The following is a 24,712-nucleotide window of genomic DNA, read 5'->3' on the forward strand; positions in this document are numbered from 1 at the left end:
TGACCGAAGGGTGAAGGATCGGTGACGAACCAAAGTATAGAGAATGGAAAGGAAAACGAGAGGAAAAGTCGGGCGAAAGGCGATATAAGAAAATAGAGGCCCAAATCGTAGAGAGGAAAGAAGGATAGATGGGATAGAAACCTTAAGAGTGGAGGAAGATTATGTGCAGTACAGATCGACTGGGGTGGTACTCCAGAAGTACCGCCAGGTCCCTTTTGTGTGGCCAGCCAGTAAAAAAGGAACCAATGAGTGACCCTGGGGGAACCTCGAACCCAGCCGCGATGGTACCGATCAGTACGGTACAAGAGATACTGTAATTATGAGCTAATCTGAGCTCAGGTACCGCTTATGCCCTGAGTTCCACCTGAAAGTTTGGTAATTATACTGCAATGCTGCAAACGGGAGCATCATACGGTGTCCCTTTTTTTTTTCTCGGTCTGTTTGAGAGCCCAATATTACGGCGTATAATATGGAGATTAGTCTTGTGACATACTAGATGAGCCTCGGATAGTCTCTAGCGCGAGTGGTATCTATGTTGTATAAGCCTTGTTGACTTTTTAGTTTCAATCTATAAATGTATTTTATTTGTTTTTGTCTTTCTGATATGTTCAAATGTTTATCAGATAGGGTTTTATTGTTTTATTATTGTTTTTCAAGCATATTTATAGAGACTTCCTGTGTCATTCTTGACATATCCCTTAGATACACAGTCATTCTGATTTAATATTGATTCTTTTATACCCCTAGGCTCTAATAGTATTTTCCCTAGACAGGGTAAAAAAAAAGATTTCTATCATGTGATTCGGTGTATATGTACATGTATCTAAGTACCGTTTAGGACCCGCACGGATTCGATAGGCAGAGCTAATTTCAAGGACTTGACAAAGCCTACAACGTTGAATTAAACATATCAGTGTGACAAACCATATCAAATCTTTTCAAATCAAACATTATGGAGGAGTTCGAAAAGCCCAAACCAATCCCGGCATATTATTGTTGTTATCTCCTCCGTTCGACCGTTCGACACGCCTCACTGTACATCGGCTCGACGCCAAACCCGATCAGACGGCTCCCTCAACACAACGGTGTCGCCAAAGGTGGGGCCAAGCGAACCGCCAGAGATAAATTACGCCCCTGGGAAATGACCCTTGTTGTAGAGGGTTTCACGAGCAGAGTCGGCGCGTTGCAATTTGAGTAAGTCGCATGTGAATTGTTTATATACATCGCGTCTCAATTTCTCATCTCGTGTAGATGGGCATGGCAACACCCGGAAAGATCCCGGCACCTGGGTTCCGAAGATGATTTGGACCCCAAGCCTCGAGCTAAGGCTAATACCAATGCGAAGACGGGAAAGCCGAAACCGAAACCCAAGGCGCGGGCTAGGCGATCCCTAGTAGCGCATCTGGAGGATTTGCTTTCTCTGCTTCGCTCAAGTCATTTCTCATCATGGCCGTTACGAGTCCGTTTCTTTTGTGCCGATGTCTATCGTGCATGGCGGGCGTGGAATGATCGTGTTGATGGCCACTTACCGCCCAATATCAAGGTTGTTCTAGATGGGGACAACCTAGCAACGGTACCTACTGCTAAGAAAGACGATGAAAATGCACCCGTCGGAAGCATCAACAATCTATCAATTGACTACACCAGAATTGAAGATTATCTCGAAAAGTCAATGTTCATGCTGGAAGACCCGGAGGATCTACAGTGCACGGTCTGTAAAACGTCGATCTCTCCAGACCAAGAACAAATTGTAGTGTGTCCACATCCGAATTGCCGCGGCACGAGTCATTTATTATGTCTATCTACAAAATTCCTTGACGCAACCCACAAACCCGACCTCCTGATGCCCACCCAGGGAATCTGCCCGTCGTGTGGAAACACCGTGCAGTGGGTGACAATGATGCGTGAGCTTAATCTCCGCAACAGAGGAGAAAAAGAAGCGCGCACAATTCTAAAAAAGAAAGAGAAACGTGCTCGCAAAGAGTCTGCCGTCGTGGAGACATTTTCAGGGCCTCGGTCATCTACCATCGAACCAAGGTCACTGTCAGAAGAACCGAGCCAAGACGACCTCGGGCCGAATTGGTTCGAGGAAGTCGATATAGATTCCGACTCTGATTTCGAGGGCCGACAGAAGAACCGCTCGACTCGACCTCCATCTAGGCTCGAAATTGTCATTGAAGACAGCGACTGGGACGACGCAGAACTCATTGAATGAGAGCCGGGCAAAAATATGCCAAATCTTATCTCTTGTTCACTAATTCGCAAGAGGCTCCAATTTCCTCAACGCGCCCTTCACGTCAAGACGCGCAATGCAACTGGCTACAGCACTCTGTATCTCCTGTGCCACCTCATCGATCGATTTTCCCGCATCGATAATGGCAACATCCTGCTGCTTCTCGAATATTGTCCGGAAGAGCTCGCGCACACGGGTTTGCATCGCCTCGTTCTCGTATCGCTCGGCACCGAACCCACCGCGCTTTGCTGCTTCCTCAGGTGAAATACTAAGAAACAGGCAGATATCCGGGCGCGGGAGTCCTATTTCTGGCTGCCATGCCCACTCCAACGATAGCGTGGGGTTCGCTTTCGCGGCGGAGTAGACAACGCCAGAATATGAGTAGCGGTCTACAATGACGGTTGTTCCGTTCGTAATATCTTCTTCAATGCTCTTTGCAATTTCCCATCGGTTTGCCGAGAAAAGAAGATGGATGGAATGATCGTCTTGGTGCGATGTGCCGCGTAAATAGCTATCAATCAATTTTCCGATGGGCGTCGTTCTGTCTAGAGGACATTATTAAAATAATGACAACCATGATGAATAATTAATTGAGTACCTGGGAATCGAATGTATTTAACCACATGTCCTTGCTGCGAAAGAGAGTCCCGTAACATCTCACACTGACTCGATTTGCCAGCGCGGTCGAGTCCCTCGACAACAATGAGAGCTCCACGTCGCGTCGGCGGCGCTGATGTGTCTGTCATGATTGACTAGTGTGCTGGGGTACAATTAGGTGTAAATGGGTTGAGAAATGTAAACCAGGATCCTCAATTCCAGCTAAATATATGTAAAATAGCTTAACGAGTGTTTCTGATAATGAGGGTAATGTTTATCGGGAAATCCAATTTCTCCTGGCCGATAAGGACAAGATCCAGGCCGCCCCCCAACACGGTCTTTCAATAACCACTAACACGATGGACCAAGCGACGTCCGCGTCCCCAGCGATGACCTTCAGTGTCCTGACATCCACTGCTCCAGTCCTTGCCCCTCGAGTAGGCAGATTGGCCATTCCAGGCCGCAAGACTCTCGCGACACCACACCATGTCCCGCTCACTTCGCGGGGCACAGTCCCACATGTTGCACACGATGTGATGCGCGACCACACTGAGATCAACAGCTTGTATGCTGGATTAGAAGATTGTAAGTGAATTACTGCAAGATCACCACATTTGGCTTTCATCTGTACTGGACATAACTGACAGCGCATGCCTCTCCGGGCATATATTCAGTCATCGCGAAAAAGGACGCACCCGTATACAAGACACCTGTCGCAAACCATGAGTCCCCATTGAAGAAATTCATATGTGTAGCCGATGATATGCCTTTGATCCTGGGCCCGCGGCGATTCCCTCCGATCCCATGTCCGCCCGCGAACACATCAACTTCCATCGCGCTGCTGACATCAGTCGGGTTCACCCAGCTGTCTGCGGCGGAATATGTGAAATCAATTCAAAAACTGAAACCAGATATTGCAATTGGGATGGTGGACCTGGCTAATAAACAGCCCGGATCCAAGAGACGGGCGAAAATGGTTGACCGGACACATGCCTGGACTCAAGAAGCATTGGAGCAGCTCTATGGGAACGGTGCCACAGAGGAAAACAAGTCAAAGAGCGCGTTCTTTGCACCTGTATTACCCCTTGATAACGCGCAGCAGTCCCTCTATCTGGATGATTTGGAGAGCGAGTTCCGATGGGACATATCTGGCCTTGCGCTATATCAATCTGCGTCACTGGGATTCGTCCCAGAATCGCTGGCAGACCTTCCTCGTTTGCTCTTCAGTGAGCCTGAGACTCCTCACACTATTCTTCGTGATGTATCCCTCGGAGCAGATCTTCTGACCACGCCTCTGCTAGGCGCATCGTCAGACGGTGGTATCGCGATGCAATTCGCCTTCCCCGCTCCAGCTGCCTTGCAAGAGGGCAAGTCCGAGCCTCAGCCTTTGGGAATCGATCTGTGGCTTGGAGATCATGCTACAGATACCTCTCCTCTGGGCGAGGGATGTGAATGCTATACCTGCAAGAATTATCATCGAGCTTATATCCACCATCTCCTAGTTGCTAAGGAGATGACCGCTTGGGCGCTTCTTCAAGTCCATAATTTCCACGTCATGGATAATTTCTTCGCAGGAGTGCGGGAGAGTATTCAACGTGGGTCCTTCGAGCAGGACGTTGCGACGTTTGCTCGTGTTTACGCCTCTTCAATGCCAGAGAGTAAAGGAACAGGTCCTAGGTATGTCAATTCCGGATGTATCATTTTGTTTCAAATTGCTAACAGTCGTCTCAGGTTACGTGGGTACCAACTCCCAGCCAACGGGCCTAACCAACCCCGTCGCATGCCCAAGATATGGGGCCAGCTTGACGATGCTATACAGAAGTACGCCGAGTCCCAATCAGAGGTCGCTACCCCAGACACCGACGCGAGCGGGCTCGAGGAACACGGGTTTGCCGAGAAGTTGTGACCACGCCCGCATCAGGGAGGATCGCCTCTTGCAAACGCTCGCATGAGAAACGGTACGTATATAGAGGCATTTGCTTAGCAATTGGCGTATGAAATCTATCAATAAATATGAAGCTTATAAAAGCAGGAATGCACGCATAATCGTAATATTCATCTCAATGGGATGGGGTCAAGACTAGTATACAGAAATCCATATTTTGTGCCATTCGTAGTTCATATGTCCAGGCTTGCCCTCATTAAACCGTCAACCGTAAGAACCCTTCTTGATACAGGGTATATCTTTATCCCGATTTGTAGAAAGACACAGTCCTAAACATCTTCACCTGCCAAAACCCGCCACATCCACTTGACTTCGTCTTCCTCCTCCTTCGAGCCGCGCTTGGTACCGGCACCGAACTGCTGACCGACAACACATACAAGCCAAGCATCGTTCTTGGTTGTGTCTAGATAGGTTTCAGTGGGCGAGCCGCGGGGGTAGATGCGACGCCATTCGTCCCAAATGCGGAAAGCCTCTTCGCCCCAAGCACGGAAACTCACTTCCTCGATGATGGTTGGAGTGACGATCTCCTTACCACGGAATACACCCCAAGTCACAGCGTTGACACTGTCGGGGTTGTCGCCAAGGTCATCGAGCTCCATATCAGCAGGTTGAGTTGGGAGCGAAGATGCGAAATCGCCCTTAATGTTTGTCGCAAACCAGGTAAGCTTGTCATGGCCGTGCTTAGCAAATGTGGGCTTCAAGATGTTGGTGTAGTCATTGTTTGAGCAGAAGAACTCCACAAATGGCTTCTGGAAGACGAACCCTTCCCGTTGGGGGCCCCAGCCGAAGATGGGGTGGTCATTGCGTACACCGTTCACGGCGGGCTGCGAAGCAAGTGTCCACCAGCCGCGGCCTTCGATGAGCTTCAACAGCTCCGGTCGAATTAGCTCAGTCTCTGCGTTCAAACCGTCACCATCCTCTTCGGCACCACCTTCCGACCATGGAACCATGTGTAGCTCGCCCGAGACGTGGCGCCGGAAAAGTGCGCTCATGTCCTTGTCGTCCACCGGGTGACCCCACAGCCTACGTGCGGAGTTGGCAGTCATATGAAGTGAAGGACCATAGCCGTCAATTTCACCGAAAGCAGGTGAGCGAGCGTCACCCCATCGTCCGTTGGGGAAGTCATCCCATGTTGCTTCTCTCCCAAGGGCACCAAGACCCTCGGAGATGAGGAGAGTAGTGCTGCGGTTTGGCGGAGGTGCCGGCATTCCTGCACTGTCCGCACGGGCTTCATGATCGGAGGCATGTGATGAATCATGGGCAGATAGCTTGTCCACAATGACGCGATTGTGGGGTTGCGAGTTGAGGGAAGACGCACGGCGTCTTCGCAATGCACGTCCGGGGAAATCAAGAGGAATCGATGCAGGATCATCTTCAATAGCAAGGTCTCCTGCATCCGAGAATGAAGGAATCAAGTCGCATTGTTCCAAGATGAATGATACTGTCTTCTCCAAGTTCAAGGTGTAGAAATGGAATCCTCGCGGCCCCGGGGAGGGGATGTCCCTTATGCCTCCCACGATCTCGCTGACAATATCCACACCAGCACGCTTGACTGCGTCGTCATCGTGCTTCAATTCTTCCATGCGTTTGGCAATGGGAGGTGGGATCGTAACGTGGCTGAGCTTAGTCACTCTGGTCAGAATCTTATAGCTGTGGATGGGCATCAAGCCTGGAATGATGGGGATGGTCTTGAAAGCACCAGACTCATGGTTGCGAAGCATGTTCTCGAACTTCTTGTAAGCCTCGATATCGTAGGTCAGTTGGGTCATGATGAAATCTGCCCCAGCCAGCGTCTTCTCGACCAGGTAAGGTATATCCCTAACCGGATCCTGAACGTCTTGGAAGGTGTCGGCAGGATGGCCCTCCGGATATGCAGCCACACCAACACAGAAGTAATCGCCATGTGTCTGGCGAATATACCGTACGAGATCAACGGCAAAAGTGAAATCCTTGTTGCTGTCATCCTCTCCGTGCATATTATATTCCTCGCTGCGGGGCGGGTCTCCTCGCAGGGCCAAAATATTGCGAATTCCAAGGACCTTCGCCTCGTCTAGAGCCATGTCCACCAGTTTGCGACTCATGTTCGTACATGTCAGGTGCAGGACGGTCGTCAACTGCAGTTGGCGCTGGCATACTTCCGCCAGTTCGAGCGATCGAGCCGCAGTGCTACCACCGGCACCCCAAGTAACTGTAACAAATAGAGGACGAAGTGCTTGAGCCATCCGCTCCAGACGCGCGGACAAGTTGGCGAAACCCTATAGTAGGCCTCATTAGCAAATATTCACGATGCGTTCAGCACGCGGGGTAACCCCCACCATCCGGGTCTTTGGAGGGAAGAACTCCAAGGAAAAGTAGTTGGCATCTGGCGGCAGAGCCGCGATCTTCTCGGTGATCTTCTTCTCCATTGCGTCCTCGAGGTGTATGGGTCGGCAATGGGAGGGGTTGGATGAAGAAGAGAGGATTCGGGCAAAAGTGGACCAAATGTCACCATCTGTCCGGGAACGATGATGTCTACAGCTGCCGAGTGGCCATCGCGCAACAAGGTTCTACAGCAAATACACTACAATGCATTCAAATGCTTAAATACTGTTTCTATGCAAGGAGCAACTATATCTTGATCCCGAAGAGCTAGAGAAAAAAAGTGGCAGCGCTAGAGATGACTCAGCGATCCCGAGCTCCAGGGCTGATTTCCAACTTATATCGAGATCGACGAGCTGAACTTGACTATTTTGCATTGCTGTATACTGGCCGGTCGGAGGACCATTCTGTTGTGAACGTATACAATCTATCGTTCTGAACTCTGCCAATTAGCCCAGTCCTCCACGAAAATATGACTTCCAGACCACCCAACATTCTCCGCTATCTCCGTCTCCAACCAGCTCGAAACTCTAGATCGCATGTGTCGCGACGGACTATTTCCACTCCCTCTCCTCCACAGCCACCAAAATCGTCACATCGGAGCCCCAGTGACTCTCACTCTCGCCTGCGTCGGTTCAACGACCGCCTCCCTCGCTTTCTCCGCACATACACTACACCCTTACTTGGAGCGCCGGTCACCCATATCACGTCATTCCTCATACTTCACGAAATCACCGCCATTCTTCCACTCTTTGGTTTAGTCGGTGCATTTCATTATGGTGCCTGGATGCCGGATCTTGCATCGCAGACAGGCGAGACCAATGCCTTCGACGAAGGAATTGCGCGTTTCGGCCGCTGGCTGAAAAAGAAAGGTTGGGTGGATGAGACCGATGTGAATACTGTTGCCCAGCATGAAAACACTGGGGAGAAGACAGCGGACCGAGCAGGGGTACGATTAGTGCTGGAATTTGCGACAGCCTATGCTATCACGAAAGCTTTGTTTCCAGCCCGGTTAGCAGCGAGTGTTTGGGCAACGCCGTGGTTCGCAAGGTCGGTCTTTACACCAGTAGCAAACCTAGGCAGGCGGCTCTTCCGTAGAGGGTCAACTAGTTGATTATTACTGTGATATCAGGGGGACCCGTGTCCATAGAGTATATGAATTTGTATATTGTATTATTCCAAGCCATTGGACTTCTTCCTCGTAACTGCTGCTTTATTCTATGCTAGAAGTATCCGAAAAGGAAGCCCGCCCGACCAGTCTAGTTAAAGACGAGGAATTTACTCGTAAACCCAAGCGGACTGGGCGGAGGTGTACTTGAGGACCTCGGAGGCACCGAACCAGAGAGCGATCTCCTTCTTGGCGTTCTCGACGGAGTCGGAACCGTGGCAGACGTTGCGGCCGACATCCTAATGACTTTGTCAGTATGAAAGGACGCGATTGTAGAGCATCGAGGGGTTTCTTACGATGGCGTAATCACCACGGATGGTACCGGGGGCGGAAGCCAAGGGGTTGGTGGCACCGAGGAGGACACGGCCGGTCTTGACGGCGTCCTTACCCTCCCAGACCATGGCGCAGATGGGGCCGCTCAGCATGTCTAAAGTTGTGTTAGTGTGTTACAAATTGTGGAACGGGTAGAACGAGGCAACTAACAGGCGACGAGACCCTTGAAGAAGGGCTTGGTGGCGAGATCAGCGTAGTGCTTCTCGAGGTGGTCCTGGCTGGGGGAGGTGAGCTTCATGGCAACGAGCTTGAAGCCACGGTTCTCGAAGCGAGAGATGATGGGGCCAATGAGTCCACGCTGGTTCAAATTGTCAGTATACATTGATTGATTCCGTCAACTCCTCCGAATCCGTGAGGAATTCGGAATCGAATGGTATGTCCGTACCTGGACACCATCGGGCTTGATGGCAATGAAACTAGAGCAATTGGTTAGCTTGACCGGCAACGAGTGATGGTAACAGAAAAGGGGGAAGGTAAAATTGAACATACGTCTGTTCCTCGTTGGCGGACATCTTGAATGTTTTTGAATAATTCGGTGATGAAGTAGGAAAAGAGAGCGGGAAGAGGGGAAGATTCAAAGGCTTTTAAAAAATTCGGGTCCTCCCACTTGGGCTGATTGGTGGGGTGTTGATGCCATATTTCTGAGGCCAAAGGTGGTGGACCTTGGTAAGCTTGTATACACTCTTTTTGCTTCACATTCAACTACAATGGGAGAAATGTCGATTGCCTCGAGAATGACAGTCTAAATACAGTATGGGTACCTCACATCCCATGTCAAGGTCTCTAACATTGGATATGATCCTTCGCATCTAGCCCATGTCCAGCTGTTTCCCCTCGAAAGTCCAGCTGCAGTTCAATATGCATAACCTCAGTCTAGTCCTAATCTCCGACGCTGACTCTCAATTTCTAGTACCTTGAAATATTCGATTATTTGGAGCAGTTAGGGAACGAGATTGTTCCCACTACCGCTGAGAGGTCCTATCCTGTGAGCTTAGATCTATATATATATATATATATGCAACATAGCTCGGCGAGCTGTTATATCATTAGTAAAATTGAAATGCTTCCATCGGCTCATGCGGAAGATGACTGGAATGCCACCCCAAGAGTGGACCAATCTCTTCAAGCCTCTGAATGGTCAGTGGCTGTTAGATGGGCCGCTGTTTTCGACCTTTGACCCCCAGATACCGCGCAAACGGCTGGCTGTTTTGGCAAAGGCTGAGGGTAGATATAGACCAAGACTGATGCCAGAAAGAATACATCTTCTTCCATGGGCTTGTAAATGTACAATATAAAAACAATTGGGGTTTCATATTCATGTGGTTTACGGAGTAGGTACCTGTTCAAAGGCAAATCCAGCTGATTGGCTGTTTTGAAGCCGTCATGGCTGCCTTATCGCCTGAGGTGTCTTACCCCAGCTCAGGCCAGCTTGTAGCTTCTGTTGACGGCATCTCCACCTCTAAATGCAGGTCAATCATTGATAAACAACGCCATTCTATCGGAGATTGAGGGTCTCTGATTGATCATACTATTTATTTTACCATGGCCAGGAGTCTACCTGCGCCCCGTTGGGCAATGTTGCTCTCCTTGGTCATCCTCCTCGGATGCATTGTCGCCCCCGGTTGTAAGTCTACCTCTCCCTAAATTTCAAGATTCCCGAAAGCTAACTCATATATGCAAATAGTGGCAGTCAAACACCAGGATTTCAAGACTTGCGAGCAGTCTGGCTTCTGCAAACGAAACCGTGCCTACGCTGATAACGCCTCCAAGGGCACTTCATGGAGCTCACCCTATGAGCTTGACCCCGCCACCGTACATTTTAAGGATGGTATGCTTACCGGAGTCATCGTCAAAACAACCGCCACCAATGAGAAGGTCCGGCTACCTCTCACGGTGTCTTTCCTGGAATCGGGAGCCGCCCGCATTGTGGTGGATGAAGAGAAGCGGATGAAGGGCGATATTGAAATGCGACATGGTAGCCAAGCGAACAAGAAGCGATATGACGAAACTGAAAAATGGACTATCGTGGGTGGGCTGGAAGTCAGCAAGTCGGCCACACTCAATGCTCAAAGCGAAACTGGTTTCACGAACATTCTATACGGACCGGACGACAAATTCCAAGCAATTGTTCGCCACGCGCCATTTGGTGTCGAGTTCCAGCGAGATGGCGAGACTCATGTTCAATTGAACCACCAAGGCTACTTGAACATGGAGCACTGGCGACCGAAGGTAGACAAAGATGATGAATCCGGCGAAGACGAGAGCACCTGGTGGGAAGAGACGTTTGGAGGAAATACTGACTCAAAGCCACGTGGTCCCGAGAGTATTGCTCTTGACATTACCTTCCCCGGTTATAGTCATGTATTTGGTATCCCAGAGCATGCAGATTCCCTCTCGCTCAAGGAGACTAGAGGTGGACCCGGCAACCATGAGAACCCTTACCGCCTGTACAACTCAGATGTCTTTGAATATGAACTTGAAAGCCCGATGACTTTATACGGAGCTATCCCGCTGATGCAAGCCCACCGCAAGGGCTCCACCATCGGTGTCTTTTGGCTCAATGCAGCGGAAACATGGATCGATATCGTCAAATCAACCGCCCCCTCTAACCCTCTTGCCTTGGGTGCCCACTCCAAGACCGACACCCAGACTCATTGGATGTCCGAATCTGGTCAGCTTGACCTGTTCGTCTTCCTGGGGCCCTCGCCGAATGATATCAGTAAAACATATGGTGAACTCACAGGATACACACAATTGCCCCAGCAGTTTGCCATTGGATATCACCAATGCCGTTGGAATTATGTTACCGATGAAGATGTCAAGGAAGTCGACGCCAAGTTCGACAAGTATCAGATTCCGTACGATGTGATTTGGCTTGATCTTGAATATACCGATGACCGAAAATACTTCACATGGGACCCCCTCACGTTCCCTGATCCTAAGGGTATGCAGCACAAGCTCGATGAAACTGAGCGAAAGCTTGTGGTTTTGATCGATCCGCATATCAAGAACACGGACAAGTACTTTGTTTCCGAGGAGCTTAAAAGCAAAAATCTCGCTGTGCTGAACAAGGATGGCGAGCTTTATGATGGATGGTGTTGGCCAGGTTCCTCGAATTGGGTCGATTGCTTTAACCCCGCTGCGCATGCATGGTGGGCCACCCTGCACAAGTTTGACAAATTCAAGGGATCGCTTCAGAACCTCTTCATTTGGAATGATATGAATGAACCCTCTGTCTTCAACGGGCCTGACATGACCATGCCCAAGGACAACTTGCACCATGGGAACTGGGAACATCGCGATATTCACAACCTTAATGGCCTTACCCTTTTGAACGCCACCTACAAAGCAATGCTGGAGCGGAGGAAGGGCGAGGTGCGCCGGCCATTCATCTTGACGCGCTCGTACTACTCCGGTGCCCAGCGGGTGTCTGCTATGTGGACCGGAGACAACCAAGCTACCTGGGACCACCTGGGAGCTTCGCTCCCCATGGTCCTAAACAATGGTATCGCAGGCTTCCCCTTTGCCGGCGCAGATGTCGGGGGATTCTTCCACAACCCCGATAAGCACCTTTTGACCCGCTGGTACCAGACAGGTATCTGGTATCCCTTCTTTCGCGCGCATGCTCACATTGATACTCGTCGTCGTGAGCCGTATCTGATCAGCGAACCGTACCGGTCCTACATCGCTCAGGCAATCCGCCTGAGATACCAGCTCATGCCCGCTTGGTACACTGCCTTCCATGAAGCCTCAGTTAACGGCACGCCAATTGTACGGCCTCAGTACTACATGTTCCCAGAGGATGAGCAAGGCTTTTCTATCGACGATCAGCTGTACCTTGCTTCCACGGGTATTCTTGTGAAGCCCGTTGTGCATGAGAACACTCACAGCGCAGAGGTGTATATCTCCGATGACGAGAAGTACTATGACTACTTCGACTTCACCGTCTACCAGGGTGCAGGCAAGAAACACACCGTCCCTGCGCCAGAGGAGAAAGTGCCTGTATTGATCCAGGGCGGTCACATCATTCCCCGCAAGGACCGTCCTCGTCGCAGCACCGGCCTTATGCGATGGGATCCGTACACATTGGTCATTACGCTAGACAAGAATAGCGAAGCGGAAGGCACTTTGTACGTGGATGATGGCGAGACATTTGATTACGAGCGTGGCGCCTATATTCACCGTCGCTTCAACTACCGTGAGTCGGTGTTGTCGTCGGAGGACATTGGAACCAAGGGACCCAAGACTGCTGAGTACCTTAAGACCATGGCTGGTGTGACAGTAGAGCGGGTGGTACTCGTTGATCCTCCTGCCGAATGGAAGGCTAAAGACACCGTAACTGTGATCGAAGATGGAGCGAAGTCAGCCTCTAAGGCCTCGTTGGAGTTCTACGAGCAGGATGGCGGAAAAGCCTCCTATGCTGTGGTGAAGAAGCCCAATGTTGGCATTGGAAAGACATGGCGGATCGAGTTCTGAGCGATATATTTCATTTCTCCCACAGTACATGTATGCAATACTCACGTTATTAGAAGTTGATAAGCCTGCATCTCATGGACAGCTTTTTGGTTTTCTATACAAATCTTTTTCTAGAAGGAGACAGCCCCTTCATAAAATCTAACGGCGCCATACCTAGGATTACCTTTTTGATCATTTGGAAATGTGTCTATATATCGAGCCCAAACCTCGTCATATAGGTAGTTTCCCTCGCATCCCACAACCTGCTGGCAAGATGTGCCATTTCGAGAACACAATAGCGCCTTTGCGGCCTCCACCTTCCGCGCAAGCAACTGAACCTCGTACTTGGTAACAATGAATCTTTGACCATGTTTGCCTGCACGCTTATTGGCTTGCTTCCAGACCCCTCCAGGAATTAGCACCGTGCCATATCTCTTGTGCGGCCGGAAGTTGTCCGACACATTTACAGAAGATTTATGCGGGGTACTTTACAAAGTCTCACAGGACTACCGAGCGAGTTGCTCGGCAAAAGACCTGCCAGCTTGTCTTGAGAGTAAGAAATGTGAAAGAGGGAAAAGACTAGAAGTGGTGGCTGTTGGCTGTGCCTTTGCCTCGGCTTGTCCTGTGAACCGCCAACCTGGTTGATAGTTTATATGATGCATTTCGTCGTATACTGAGAGGCTTTCGACCTTCTAGGTAGCTTTTCCCAAGTGGGCCATGCGAGCTAATTTGCCGAGTGACTAGTCCAAGCCGCGTGTGGAATCTGTTGATCTTGATGATGCTGCGGCTCGTGCATTACCGCATTATCCACCAATGGAATGCTATGAAATTCCACCAGGTTGATATCGATCTCTTTCATTGCGGTTTGAGATATACTTTTTGACGAAGAGACAAGACACTGAGTATGTCTTGCTACGTTGATATACCTCTTCCGGGCAGAAATGTCCCAAGGGCATCGAGAGGCCTTCTTTCTAACCAAAAATGTAATATGATATTCTTTGTCAGACAAGAATATAGTCTCGCCTGTCCATAAACAGATAGCTTAGTTTTCGCTATGATCTAGCGGTTTAGCTGCATGACTTTCAACAGTTTTCCACATATCCAAATGAGGTCGGAGCAGATACCGGAGAAAGACCCGACCAGAAGCTCGGACAAAGGCCCGGAGAATAGCCCGGATAACAGGCCATCATTGCTCTGTTGGAGTAAACATCCACCCCGCATGCCCACCCGCGGTGGTCGTCCGTGCTTTCCGCAACATATCGTGCTCTGACTGGATGTCTGTCAACAAGCTCACCTTGGCATAGCCCATTGCTAGCCAACCCAATAGATCGACCGGCATAGTCAATAAAGCTGGGTCATGGCCCTTCAATGGCCAAGCTTCCCCGCATTTCTTGGCTATTAGAACGTAGCCGCCAAGACTGGGGTAGACAATGAGACCTGAAATCATTTCGCCATTCTACCTAGGGTAACCGACACTATGGTTAGTGATATAAAGCCTCTTTCTCTAGTCGATTTGCTTGTGTGACCTTTTTCAGACCCTGCATCTTCATGAATATATCTTCCGCTTGGCCCATTTGAAGTAGCCCAAGGTTGCATCTTATAATCCGCAGCTATGAACCGCGGCTCTATTGGGAAAGACGACGTCGAGATTGTCGATCAACCTTCTCATATTGAGAATATTCCCAAGCCTTCTTTAGTCACTCAGATCGGAGACTTTCGCGTCGTTGGTTTGACCCCTGACGATGCAGATTTCTATAATAACTATCCGGAGGAGAAACGGAAAAAGGTTTTCCATAAGGTGAAAATGATTGACGTCCTCAAATACATATTATGTATCTGACCCTCTTCCAGGTTGATAAGCGTTTAATCCCCATGCTCGCAGTGTTATACTTGATTTGCCATATCGATCGTGCGAATATCGGCAATGCTAAAATCGAAGGCATGGTCCAAGATCTGAAGATGACTGGATTGCAGTATAATACTGTTCTTTCAATATGTAAGTTCGATTCCTGCACGGACAACAGGCAAGCTAGTGCTGCTTAGGTGTGCTGACTTTCGCGATGCGTAGTCTTCATTCCCTACGTCCTGCTTGAAGTTCCCAGTAACATATTACTCAAAAGTTCAAGCGCCCTTCGGTATACCTTGGCCTTCTTGTCTTGATTTGGGGTATTGTCATGACATGCACGGGTCTGGTTCAAAACTTTGCTGGTCTTATGGCAACTCGAGTTCTACTTGGTGTTTTTGAGTCAGTATACCAATCAATCACGTTTTGCTTTCCGCCCTAATATGTTGTTCTATAGGGCTGGATTCTTCCCCGGTGCTATATACCTCTGCTCCTACTGGTACATGCCCAAGGAGTTGGCGCTTCGTATCTCATACTTTTACTGTGCTAGTGCGCTTTCTGGTGCTTTCTCCGGTCTGTTGGCTGCTGCTATTGCCAAGATGGACGGTACTGCTGGACTTGAGGGCTGGCGGTGGATTTTCATTCTAGAAGGCCTTGCTAGCGTGGTACTCGGTATCTCATGCTTCTTCCTCCTCATCGACACTCCGGCTTTATCCAAGCATTGGTTATCTCCCGAAGAAATCCGCTACCTGGAATTGTCGATGTTCATCAAACAAGGAGGAACTAGTACCGGGGAAACAGGCTTCAAGTGGAGAGACCTCAAGATAGTCCTGCTAAACTGGAGAATATACGTACAAGGCTACCTTCTGTTTTGCCAGTCGGCCTTGTCTTACGGTATCAGTCCTGCAAATTATATACGACGCATTGGGCTAATTCAATCTACACTTAGGTACCAAATTTACCATGCCGACTATTACCAAAGCCATGGGCTTCAGCTCCACAAATGCCCAGCTCACCTCTGCGCCTCCATACGTCGCCGGCGCGATATCTGCTATCATCTTTGCGCGTTTCTCCGATCGCTTCTATTGGCGAATGCCATTTGTTTGCATTCCAATGGTGATCGTCGTGGTAGCGTACTCGATTATAATGTCCCTGAACGGAGCCCTCGAAGAGAAGAAAGGAGTCGCATACTTTGCAGTCGTCTTGTCTGTTATTGGTATTTACCCCATCCAGCCTGGCGCTGCGTCTTGGAATGCAAACAACATTGCTCCAGCGTCCCGACGAGCGATGGGCATTGCGCTTGTGAACTGTGTCGGCAATGTTGGTGGTATATTAGGCAGCTTCATGTATATTGAGACGGAGAGTCCCAGATACCCCACTGGATTTGGCCTCAGTCTGGCACTTGCCGGGGTTGGATTCTTTGTCGCTTTGTTTCTTGAATGGACTTATAAGCTGGGTAACGCAAAGAAGGAAAGGCTTGCAGATGATGCGAGGGCCAACTACACTGAGGATCAGTTGTTTGATATGGGAGACAAGTCGCCGCTGTTCAAGTATGTGTTGTAAATACTGGATGAATTTCTGATTCTTTTTGATATCACAATATGTCACTCTCAGGGGAGTGTAAGGCCTGGACTGGGCACGTGTCAACCTGTATCAGTCGCACTTTCCTGTTTGGGTTCCTTCCGTTTTCTTTCTGCTTTCCTATCTGAGAGGCGGGTAAGCAAAGTATCGCACTGGATCTCTCACGAAGCACATCCACCTAGCAAACACCGGCACCATGACCAACACGGCGTCACCAACCCCGTCTGAGTTCCAACCGGCTGAAACAACTCTCGAACATGCTTACTACGGGCTCTATGGCCATTACTGGAAGGCTAGCAGGGATATTCCGCCAACCAAGTGGCTGTAAGCATTGCTTTGAATCAATTGGATACGGCTCACAGATTCTGGCAGTCCAAAGAACAAGAAGCTCTGCGCTTGTGATGACCATCAGTCAACCCAATGGCCAATGGACCATGCTGTCATTGTAAGTGGAAAAATTTAAATCTTCCATTCCCATCCGATGCTCATACTTTTTCGCGTTAGACTGTTCCGCCCTGTGCCTACAAGTGTCCCTACTGCCCAAAGTTCGATACTCTCGGTACCACTGACCCTCAGGTGGTGAAGCTCCGTGGGCATATTAAACGTGACCATCTGGTGAGAACGTTATTTTTGGGTGATTTGCGGTATAATGGCATATGTTGACATCCATCAGAAGAAAAATCCACATGAATTCCCTGGGCTCACTGTCACTCCGGGCAGAGTAACGAAAGCCCGCGCGCCGTGAGTCAGCTTTGTTCTCCTCAAGCTGGCTACTTCTGATCTCATCGATCCTTCTAGTAAGCCAGGGAAATCATAGGGTTCGGTGAGTTGTGTTGCGTGCACCACAACTATTGAGTATGAATATGATCTTCCCCATATCAAGAATCGGCTCTGTTCGCAACAAAATATTCAATGAGAACATGATTTACTTTTGCTTTCCCCCTTCCCCACGTCTGCTTCCATCAGAAGCCCTAGACCTTTGAGGCAGAAACATAAATCTCATATGTTATCCCATCCTCAGTCTCATGGGCTTTCAAGGAAACCTCCCCGTTGCCATTGACTTCCCACACCACTTCATTCATTTTTTCTTCACTGGTTCCCTCCTCATACCAGTTTGACATATCTTCTTCTTGAGCAAAGAAATCAAAATACATGCTTTGGAAAAGAGCCAAAGCAGCATTGTTGGCCTCTGCAAGGGTGTCGAATGTGCGTTGTCTTTCGCTATCATCCTCGGAATCCATCTCCTCATCCTCTGAGTCTATCTCCTCAAGCGCGTTCAGATCATCGTCGTCATTCCTGTGGATGACATGGAAGACGTATTTATCGTTGGAATCGCGCGAGGGAGCGTGCTGGGCCGCGTTGACTCTGTCTAGCAGGTTTTGTGGGTAGTTCGAGATTTCTTGCATTGTAAATTGCTGGTTTCAGGTGGTCTGATAGTCAGAAATGGAGTCTCTCTCAAACTAGTAGAGTGTAGTGTTTGTGCAGAAAAAGTTCGCGTTAACGTTAACGCGTTTGAGTCCCCGCTTTGTACATTGTAGATCCACTCCGCCCAGTTGACCCAGTTGACGAGTTCCAACTGATGTGTCTACTCATATTTATTTTATCAGAAGTGATACATAGAAGAGTCTCTTGCACAAAGTACGCGTTTCGGGTTTTCTGCCGTTTACCTACAGACTGGAAAGGAGGAAAACTGTCTTCAATCTATCTCCGAAGAATAACTGGGAAGCCCACTGAGAAACCCATTGAGAAGACCTGGAAAGACCACTTCACAGCCCTGTAAGTGTAGTCTTACGAGATTGCCGAGATCGATGTCGCTATTGATTTGGCCTGTGATCGTAATGACTCTAATAGAGCAGAGGATCGAACTTGAACAGAATTATGTGACGTTGCAGGGAACAGGACCCATCAAGGTGCTGCTTTGTCAGCGGCAATGAGGCCAGCGTCGGCCTTAGGAAGTTTGATGATAGGCCGAAACTTCCTAATTGGGAAGGCACGAGAGAAGATCTGCACTCGAGGTGGGTCGGTCCACCAGCCAGTATATAAACTAAAATATCGCCCAGCCTGTGTATTAGTTTCACCTTTTCACTCTCAACGGCACGATGGTGCCGTACCCCTACCCTGTTGACCCAAAAATGACGCACAGTTAAAGGAGATTCCCTATAAAGCCCGCCGTAGAGCCCCGTAGATTTTACAATTCGTTATCTCCCAGAGAACCATCGAACCATCATGTCTTCCAATATTTCAACCAATGATCCCAACGGGGGAATCCTCATCGTATGCTACTAACCCAAATGCTCACTTGGAATCGCGTTCTGACAAGGTACATATCGGAGCAGGTATTGCCGGTTTGACGCTGGCCCAGGCCCTGCGTCGTCATGGAGTTCCTTGCACGGTGTTTGAGCGCGATGAATCTGCCGAGGTCCGAAATCAGGGATGGGGTGTTTCCATCCACTCGACTCTGACTACGTGGGAAGCGCATATCCTGCCGGAGATCTATGACGGCGTTTGCGAGGCACAGGTGAATCCTGCTATCGGCCGCGATGAAGTCCGCGGTGTGCCCTGGATTAATGGCGCTACTGGAAAGGTTGAGCAGTCTGTCCCGAAGAGTAAGAGGCTCAGGCTGAGACGGGATGGAATCCGGAAGGCTCTAATGGAGGGTCTGGAAATCAGGGTTAGTTGAGATTCCCTTTCATTATGTCTCTCCTTGTCTACATAGAGCTAACACACTCATTGTAGTGGGGCAAACGTCTTGTGAACATTGTGAAGGTTGATGGTGGTGTCCGAGCTGAGTTCACGGATGGCTCGAGTATTTTCGGGGATGCCTTGGTGGGTGCAGATGGCTCGACCTCGATTGTGCGCAAGTTCCTCGCGCCAACAACCCACGAGCTGCACCGCCTTCCCATCAATGCTGTGGGCTGTGCCCTGACTATGAGCGAGGAACAGGTCAACTACTTCAAAGACCACGTTGATCCACTCTATTTTATGGGTACTCATCCAGAAACAAATACCTTTGTCTTCTGGTCTTTGTTGGATACTCCTACGACTTCCGGGCAGCCTTACCGGGCTCAAGTGTACTTCTCCTGGATTGCATCCGATGCCGACGACGAGCTGTTGAAACAGCCATTGCTGGATGTTTTCAAGCAGAAGGGCAGACAGTTCTTCCCTCGCATGCGGGATATGGTCGAGGCCCTGCCTGAGGATACCGTCATTACCAAGGTCAACCTGGTTGACTGGCCCTCTGTTGAGTGGAACAATTGGGACGGCACCTGCACTCTGATCGGTGATGCGGCTCATTGTATGGTGATCTGTAAGTCTATCATATATTCGGCTAGGAGCACACGAATTCAAATTAACTTGAGTAGATCGCGGCGAGGGAGTAAACCATGCCATTGTGGACGCCTGTCAACTCGCTCATACTATCAAATCAGCTGCTGATGGCCACATGTCAATCAGTGACGCTGTCAGAGCTTATGAGAAGCAGATGCGCCCACGTGCTAAAGAGGCCGTGGAAACTAGTAGACAGGCTGGGCACGATGGTCATTGCTACGCTAAGGTTGACAAGGAAGGGAGCTTTGCCCTTCTAGGCGAGAAGCCGGTCTAATGGTCTTTCTAACATCGTGGTCTCTTCCAACTTCATTTGGTATGCATCTTTGATACAACAAAAAGCTCCACCGCACAACACTCAGGGATGTATCGCAGGTCTTTCTGTCAAGTTGACTACCCGAATTTCTGTCCTTACGTGGTTCCTTAAGCAATACATAGCTCCTTCATTCTCACTTCCTATGATATTTACTAGCTACAAATATATTCTTGGTTCTACCCTCGGTACAGTCATACCCATGTGATGTATACGACATAATTCAGTATGTTTGTACCCAAGGCAGTGGAGATGAGCAAGATGAAGAAAGTTTTCTTTCACAGCTAGCAAGCATGACAGCAAATGGCTTCTTGATCTTCTCGAAGGCAGACATACCTAACTATATAATTGGAGAATTTTGGTTTGGCAACTACCAGTCCAGTTTCGTCATCGTTGAATTGCTTTCCTGGTCTGAGAAGGCGAATGACAGTTCCTCATTCTTCCATGCTGGAAGATAGGGGTCTTCATCGATCAAGTCAGCTGGGCTCTCAGAGTTACCATCTGCGAATCCCCAGATCAGAACTTGAGGGGCTCGATAGTAGCACGGATCTTTTTCCCCAGAAGATAGCGCCTTCGTCGCTGATATCGGCTTCCCTTGGGTACCGTCTCGGCAAGTTTGCTGCCAGAGAAGTCATATCGCATCACTTTGTCCCTCAGTCCATTACCTGCTCTCGATCTTCAAACTCACTTTTCTTTTGCGTTCTGCTTGCTAGGCTTACTCATTGTAGATGTTTGGGAGGGATCAACGTTTAGCGAGATTGAACGAAAGGCACCAAGTTGTGATCCTTTCGGGAATTGGAGGAGAAAGTCAAGTTACGATCTTGTTTGGCATCGGTGATCCATCGTGATTCTAGGTGAACATATCATACCTAATGATACTCGATATATCTCATTCTGATCTATATATTTTGACAAGTTCCTTAGACCGCCCTCTGGGCGGTCGCGAGAAAAAATGCTAGTGCTAGATAACCTTAAAGGATTCCTATGATCGCAAGACATAACAGGCACCGAAGATGTTGATTCTCCCACAATGCCCAATAATGTTTGTCTGGGTGCTAAGCATCGATCCCCCGGTTTCGGATCGTGCGACTTGGAGCCTGCCGTTATTGCTGGTCAGCACCCGCAAGCTGTCGATTTTGGAAACCCTACCCAGACTGGAGAGCTTCTAGACCCTGAAACAATCGATCCCGCAATTCTAGACGACCATGCCTTTCCGGGTGGTAAGCAGACCCAAGCAACGGAAAATATCACCGGCATCGCAACATGTCCAGACAGATGTCTCTTAGAGTGCTCCCACTCTCCGAATCAAGATCCACCTCTTCAATCCAGACGACAACATGCAAAGGGAGGGGCGGTTCCTGGTCGCCAGTCCAAAATAAATAAACGTTCAAAATAAATAAATGTTCAAGTGCTAGGAAGAGATATTCGTAAAATGGTGCTGGCCGGTCTAATAAAGGGCCTCATTGTCGCAGCAGCGTTTCGTTTCTTACCGTTCGTGCTCAATTCTCGGCCCTTCCCGTTGAAGACCGGCTAGAGTTCCTGTCCTGGTTGTTTGAGGGTGCTTTATCTCATTGTATTTCTACGCCTTTGAGCACAGATGTCACTGTATCAAGATACATCGCAAACCAAGATTCAGACATCACATATGACTGTGACCAGCCAAGCCCAAATACCGAACTAGTTGATGCTCAACATACTCCTTGTACGAGAAAAGGTTTACCATGGTCTGTGGAAGAAGGAACTTTATTGGTGAAGCTCAGGGAAGAACAGGATCTTGCTTGGTCGGAGGTGACGAGACAGTTTGCAGAGAAATTCGCCCGGAGAAGTAAAGGGTCCATACAGATGTACTGGAGCACGACGCTCAAGAAACAGCGGCGATCTTTGGCGGCTGCCACGTAGGAAATGCCAGCCTAATCGATACTTAGACCATTCCCTCGTTTTCCCTTGCACCATCAACCACAACGTAAATAAAGTGAGGACTGTGAATTCAACAATGTAGTTGAGTGTTGGTGGTCCAAGTCCACAGTTCCACACTACGGTAGTCCATTCCACAGATCCGCAGCCATCGGTAAGGTCGAGCCCATAGAATTTGTCTTTCTCGCTAAAAGCTATTGCATATAGTTTGGCCATACAATAGCCCAGTCATACAGCAGAGTTTCCAGTTATTCTAGTGAAATAGTGAAGTACGAAGGCAATGCCCTTGAATGTAGCTACTCTTAAGGTGGAGAAAGGAGTAGAAGTAAACCAACCACTGGTGAAAGAAATGGCACGAATCGTTCCGCATAAAGATTTCTTCGCAAATATAGATTGGCGGGGCACATTATCGAGTTTTGTCCATGAAGTACAGTGCAACGTTAAGAAGTACTTATTCTAGTCGAACAGCCCATTCCACGATTGTATTTTGTTTGACGTGTTTGCTTTCCCCCAACATGTCATGTGACAATCGCACCCCCTTTTGGAGCCTCCCAGTGGCTACTGCAAATACTCATAGCACCTCCAAAATGTTGGCGCACCTGTGGAAATGTTGCTCGGCTGTTCATTCAGTTGTAAGATATTTTCTATATGGTTCATTTGGCTTCCTTTCTCGCCTAGTACCTCCTTTTATCAGAAATTCTTTGTCCACACGTGAAGAGCCTGACGATCTTGAGCGGTGCGGACGCCCTCTATCGAAAAATGATTCTCCAGCCATCGCGAAGAACCACGTTTTGGGATTAAATGAAGAGGATCAAGCTGTCTTTCCCGGCGGAATAGCAAATCCGGTTCTCTATGAACCTCGTTTCAATGAAACATTGAGCCAAGGCTCAACCTCATTGATAGCAAGAATGAAACCAGGTGTCGTCGTCAAATGCCCCAGGTATTCGTGGTGGCATTCTGAAGCAGCGGATGCCCACCCCTTTGTCAAGGACATTAAGCGTAGTTTCGAGGTTGAAGAGCGACTTTTGAATATCTTAGGGGCACACCCTAGAATAATACGGTATGTCAGCCAAAGCCAAGCGGTTCAATGTGTTAATTTTTATTCCACTGTAGCTATATTGGTATCTCAGAGGAGCCTCGTGGGTTACTCTTCGGAGAAGCTAGCGATGGTAATCTGCAAACTTACATTGACCAGCATAATAATACTATCGATCTATGCCTTCGATTGAAGTGGTGTTGCCAGGCAGCGGAAGCCGTTCACTATATCCACCAAAAGGGCGTCATTCATTCCGACCTGCGGCCAGAGAATTTTTTATTACACTCCGACTCTAAAGGTAAGCTCGATCTTCTACTCTGTGATTTTGGGGGATCGATAAGTGGTGACATCGATGGTGGACATCTTCCCGACTCGGGCTTTTTCAATCCATGCAAACCATGGGTGTCAACAGAGGCTGTGGACATATTCAGTCTTGGATCGATTTTCTACACGATAATGACCGGCCATTGGCCCTATAAGTCTCCTGGGCCATTCAAATCCGTGGCAGAGAAGGACGACTACGAAGAACTGGTAGACACCCTCTTTGCATCTCAGAAATATCCTCCGGTTGATAGTCTACCTGGTGGTACCGTGATACAAGGATGTTGGACAGAACGATACGGCGATGTAGGGGCGCTTATTCGAGATCAAAAATTGTCTTTTGGTGAGATAGGAGCTCGTCGGTATGGGCGTAGCCTAGCTTACACAGCATTCTGACAACAAGTGAATTCATGTGCTATCTTCCCGCTTCTTTCTGCAAGTCCAGTACAAAAGAATGATTTAGAATGACAGTCCTCAGCTAACAGAACAGAATAGTTAAAACCCCCCGGATCCCATCCAAAATTGGCTCAGATTTTATGGGTTTCTGCAACCGTGGGTTCCACATTTTCCTTTCACCCGGCTTGAGCCCAAGGGGTTTTCCTTGCGACCTGGGCAAGCTGGGGTGCCGACTTTGGGGCAAGGTGTAAACCTGACATCTTCCTTAATCCTATCGCCGCACTCGTAGATTTTTGTGGAGACGTCAACGGTACACATAAGTAAGTTGACCAAATATAGGTTCGTGGTCAAGACGTACCTAATAGGGTAAAATTCCTAAAAGTTATTCCTTTTCTCACTTCGAAGTCACTTAAGGAGTGCGATTGTCTTTGAGTGGTGATTCCGGGGTTCAATGTTGTTGAATAGAAGTACTCAAGGGGATACGGGCCGTTTTTATAGACATTTCTGGGGGCTTGAGCACTTATGAAGTCCTTTTTATCCAATCCTTGCGCTTAACAATGACTGAGCCCGACAGTGTGCATGTTGGCAACCCTGTCTCCAACTATTCCTATTAGGCAGACCACCCTCAGTGACGGAGAATGAGCGGCGCACGGCCAGTGCATTCTTAGCGCCTGGCCCACAATCTAGGCCGGCGGCTACGTCGGTCGAAGAGCAGATCCAATTGCGGCTCCTCGCGCCGTCACATCTTTTCTGACGTGACCGAAGGATGAATTTGAGGGGCATTCCTAGTACCGTGTGCGATTGGTGGAACGAGGCTGCGTGAGGCTGCATGGTCCTTTCACTCGAGTTCCAGTGAGGACGAAAACCGGAACCGCGTGTATTCCTATCCGTGATA

At 49.0% G+C, this 24,712-nt stretch overlaps 15 protein-coding genes across 15 annotated transcripts; 9 read left to right on the top strand and 6 right to left on the bottom strand.

Annotated features, from left to right (window-relative positions):
- Positions 1-952: 952 nt before the first annotated feature.
- N7500_007363 (structure-specific endonuclease subunit SLX1) lies at positions 953-2,215 on the top strand (the record flags this gene model as incomplete). Its single annotated transcript, XM_056678507.1, has 2 exons — positions 953-1,194; positions 1,252-2,215. 2 exons carry the CDS (start codon positions 953-955, stop codon positions 2,213-2,215), a joined length of 1,206 nt encoding a protein of 401 aa, XP_056533507.1.
- Positions 2,216-2,254: 39 nt separating this feature from the next.
- On the bottom strand, positions 2,255-2,979 carry N7500_007364 (bifunctional thymidylate/uridylate kinase; the record flags this gene model as incomplete). The annotated part of the gene is made up of 2 exons (XM_056678508.1): positions 2,255-2,778; positions 2,832-2,979. The coding sequence occupies 2 exons, from the start codon at positions 2,977-2,979 to the stop codon at positions 2,255-2,257; spliced, it is 672 nt and encodes a 223-aa protein (XP_056533508.1).
- A 210-nt stretch (positions 2,980-3,189) lies between these two features.
- N7500_007365 (tRNA-ribosyltransferase family protein) lies at positions 3,190-4,736 on the top strand (the record flags this gene model as incomplete). The annotated part of the gene is made up of 3 exons (XM_056678509.1): positions 3,190-3,415; positions 3,478-4,507; positions 4,562-4,736. 3 exons carry the CDS (start codon positions 3,190-3,192, stop codon positions 4,734-4,736), a joined length of 1,431 nt encoding a protein of 476 aa, XP_056533509.1.
- Positions 4,737-5,044: 308 nt separating this feature from the next.
- Positions 5,045-7,180, bottom strand: N7500_007366 (methylenetetrahydrofolate reductase (NAD(P)H) MET12; the record flags this gene model as incomplete). The annotated part of the gene is made up of 2 exons (XM_056678510.1): positions 5,045-7,030; positions 7,091-7,180. 2 exons carry the CDS (start codon positions 7,178-7,180, stop codon positions 5,045-5,047), a joined length of 2,076 nt encoding a protein of 691 aa, XP_056533510.1.
- Positions 7,181-7,605: 425 nt separating this feature from the next.
- N7500_007367 (uncharacterized protein) lies at positions 7,606-8,247 on the top strand (the record flags this gene model as incomplete). The annotated part of the gene is made up of 1 exon (XM_056678511.1): positions 7,606-8,247. The coding sequence occupies one exon, from the start codon at positions 7,606-7,608 to the stop codon at positions 8,245-8,247; it is 642 nt and encodes a 213-aa protein (XP_056533511.1).
- A 121-nt stretch (positions 8,248-8,368) lies between these two features.
- On the bottom strand, positions 8,369-9,175 carry N7500_007368 (Nucleoside diphosphate kinase). Its single transcript, XM_056678512.1, has 5 exons — positions 9,124-9,175; positions 9,020-9,050; positions 8,785-8,932; positions 8,598-8,728; positions 8,369-8,540 (listed from the first exon to the last, which is right to left on the bottom strand). The coding sequence occupies exons 1-5, from the start codon at positions 9,144-9,146 to the stop codon at positions 8,412-8,414; spliced, it is 462 nt and encodes a 153-aa protein (XP_056533512.1). The 5' UTR covers positions 9,147-9,175; the 3' UTR covers positions 8,369-8,411.
- Positions 9,176-10,176: 1,001 nt separating this feature from the next.
- On the top strand, positions 10,177-13,110 carry N7500_007369 (glucan 1,3-alpha-glucosidase ROT2; the record flags this gene model as incomplete). Its single annotated transcript, XM_056678513.1, has 2 exons — positions 10,177-10,258; positions 10,319-13,110. 2 exons carry the CDS (start codon positions 10,177-10,179, stop codon positions 13,108-13,110), a joined length of 2,874 nt encoding a protein of 957 aa, XP_056533513.1.
- Positions 13,111-14,275: 1,165 nt separating this feature from the next.
- N7500_007370 (uncharacterized protein) lies at positions 14,276-14,536 on the bottom strand (the record flags this gene model as incomplete). Its single annotated transcript, XM_056678514.1, has 1 exon — positions 14,276-14,536. The coding sequence occupies one exon, from the start codon at positions 14,534-14,536 to the stop codon at positions 14,276-14,278; it is 261 nt and encodes an 86-aa protein (XP_056533514.1).
- Positions 14,537-14,701: 165 nt separating this feature from the next.
- On the top strand, positions 14,702-16,495 carry N7500_007371 (uncharacterized protein; the record flags this gene model as incomplete). The annotated part of the gene is given in 5 exon segments (XM_056678515.1): positions 14,702-14,887; positions 14,941-15,072; positions 15,210-15,326; positions 15,340-15,826; positions 15,882-16,495. The coding sequence occupies 5 exon segments, from the start codon at positions 14,702-14,704 to the stop codon at positions 16,493-16,495; spliced, it is 1,536 nt and encodes a 511-aa protein (XP_056533515.1).
- Positions 16,496-16,709: 214 nt separating this feature from the next.
- On the top strand, positions 16,710-17,258 carry N7500_007372 (uncharacterized protein; the record flags this gene model as incomplete). The annotated part of the gene is made up of 4 exons (XM_056678516.1): positions 16,710-16,837; positions 16,886-16,958; positions 17,018-17,128; positions 17,187-17,258. The coding sequence occupies 4 exons, from the start codon at positions 16,710-16,712 to the stop codon at positions 17,256-17,258; spliced, it is 384 nt and encodes a 127-aa protein (XP_056533516.1).
- Positions 17,259-17,484: 226 nt separating this feature from the next.
- N7500_007373 (uncharacterized protein) lies at positions 17,485-17,919 on the bottom strand (the record flags this gene model as incomplete). The annotated part of the gene is made up of 1 exon (XM_056678517.1): positions 17,485-17,919. One exon carries the CDS (start codon positions 17,917-17,919, stop codon positions 17,485-17,487), a length of 435 nt encoding a protein of 144 aa, XP_056533517.1.
- An 842-nt stretch (positions 17,920-18,761) lies between these two features.
- On the top strand, positions 18,762-20,114 carry N7500_007374 (FAD-dependent oxidoreductase; the record flags this gene model as incomplete). Its single annotated transcript, XM_056678518.1, has 3 exons — positions 18,762-19,184; positions 19,250-19,820; positions 19,876-20,114. 3 exons carry the CDS (start codon positions 18,762-18,764, stop codon positions 20,112-20,114), a joined length of 1,233 nt encoding a protein of 410 aa, XP_056533518.1.
- Positions 20,115-20,666: 552 nt separating this feature from the next.
- Positions 20,667-20,873, bottom strand: N7500_007375 (uncharacterized protein; the record flags this gene model as incomplete). Its single annotated transcript, XM_056678519.1, is given in 2 exon segments — positions 20,667-20,826; positions 20,839-20,873. 2 exon segments carry the CDS (start codon positions 20,871-20,873, stop codon positions 20,667-20,669), a joined length of 195 nt encoding a protein of 64 aa, XP_056533519.1.
- Positions 20,874-21,180: 307 nt separating this feature from the next.
- Positions 21,181-21,546, top strand: N7500_007376 (uncharacterized protein; the record flags this gene model as incomplete). Its single annotated transcript, XM_056678520.1, has 1 exon — positions 21,181-21,546. The coding sequence occupies one exon, from the start codon at positions 21,181-21,183 to the stop codon at positions 21,544-21,546; it is 366 nt and encodes a 121-aa protein (XP_056533520.1).
- Positions 21,547-22,651: 1,105 nt separating this feature from the next.
- Positions 22,652-23,817, top strand: N7500_007377 (protein kinase family protein; the record flags this gene model as incomplete). The annotated part of the gene is made up of 2 exons (XM_056678521.1): positions 22,652-23,124; positions 23,178-23,817. The coding sequence occupies 2 exons, from the start codon at positions 22,652-22,654 to the stop codon at positions 23,815-23,817; spliced, it is 1,113 nt and encodes a 370-aa protein (XP_056533521.1).
- Positions 23,818-24,712: the final 895 nt, after the last annotated feature.

Source organism: Penicillium coprophilum (genome assembly GCF_028826855.1).
Source record: "Penicillium coprophilum strain IBT 35676 chromosome Unknown utg000004l_segment0_segment0, whole genome shotgun sequence".
Classification (NCBI taxonomy): Eukaryota; Fungi; Ascomycota; class Eurotiomycetes; order Eurotiales; family Aspergillaceae; genus Penicillium; species Penicillium coprophilum.

What these genes read in the sequence shown, in the direction of transcription:
- N7500_007368 (XM_056678512.1), bottom strand. Translation starts at nt 9,146, where the DNA reads ATGTCCGCCAACGAGGAACAGAC. An exon ending in TCAAGCCCGATGGTGTCCAG is followed by an intron (nt 8,933 to 9,019) that starts GTACGGACATAC and finishes AATTTGAACCAG; the next exon opens with CGTGGACTCATTGGCCCCAT. An exon ending in CTTCAAGGGTCTCGTCGCCT is followed by an intron (nt 8,729 to 8,784) that starts GTTAGTTGCCTC and finishes ACACAACTTTAG; the next exon opens with ACATGCTGAGCGGCCCCATC.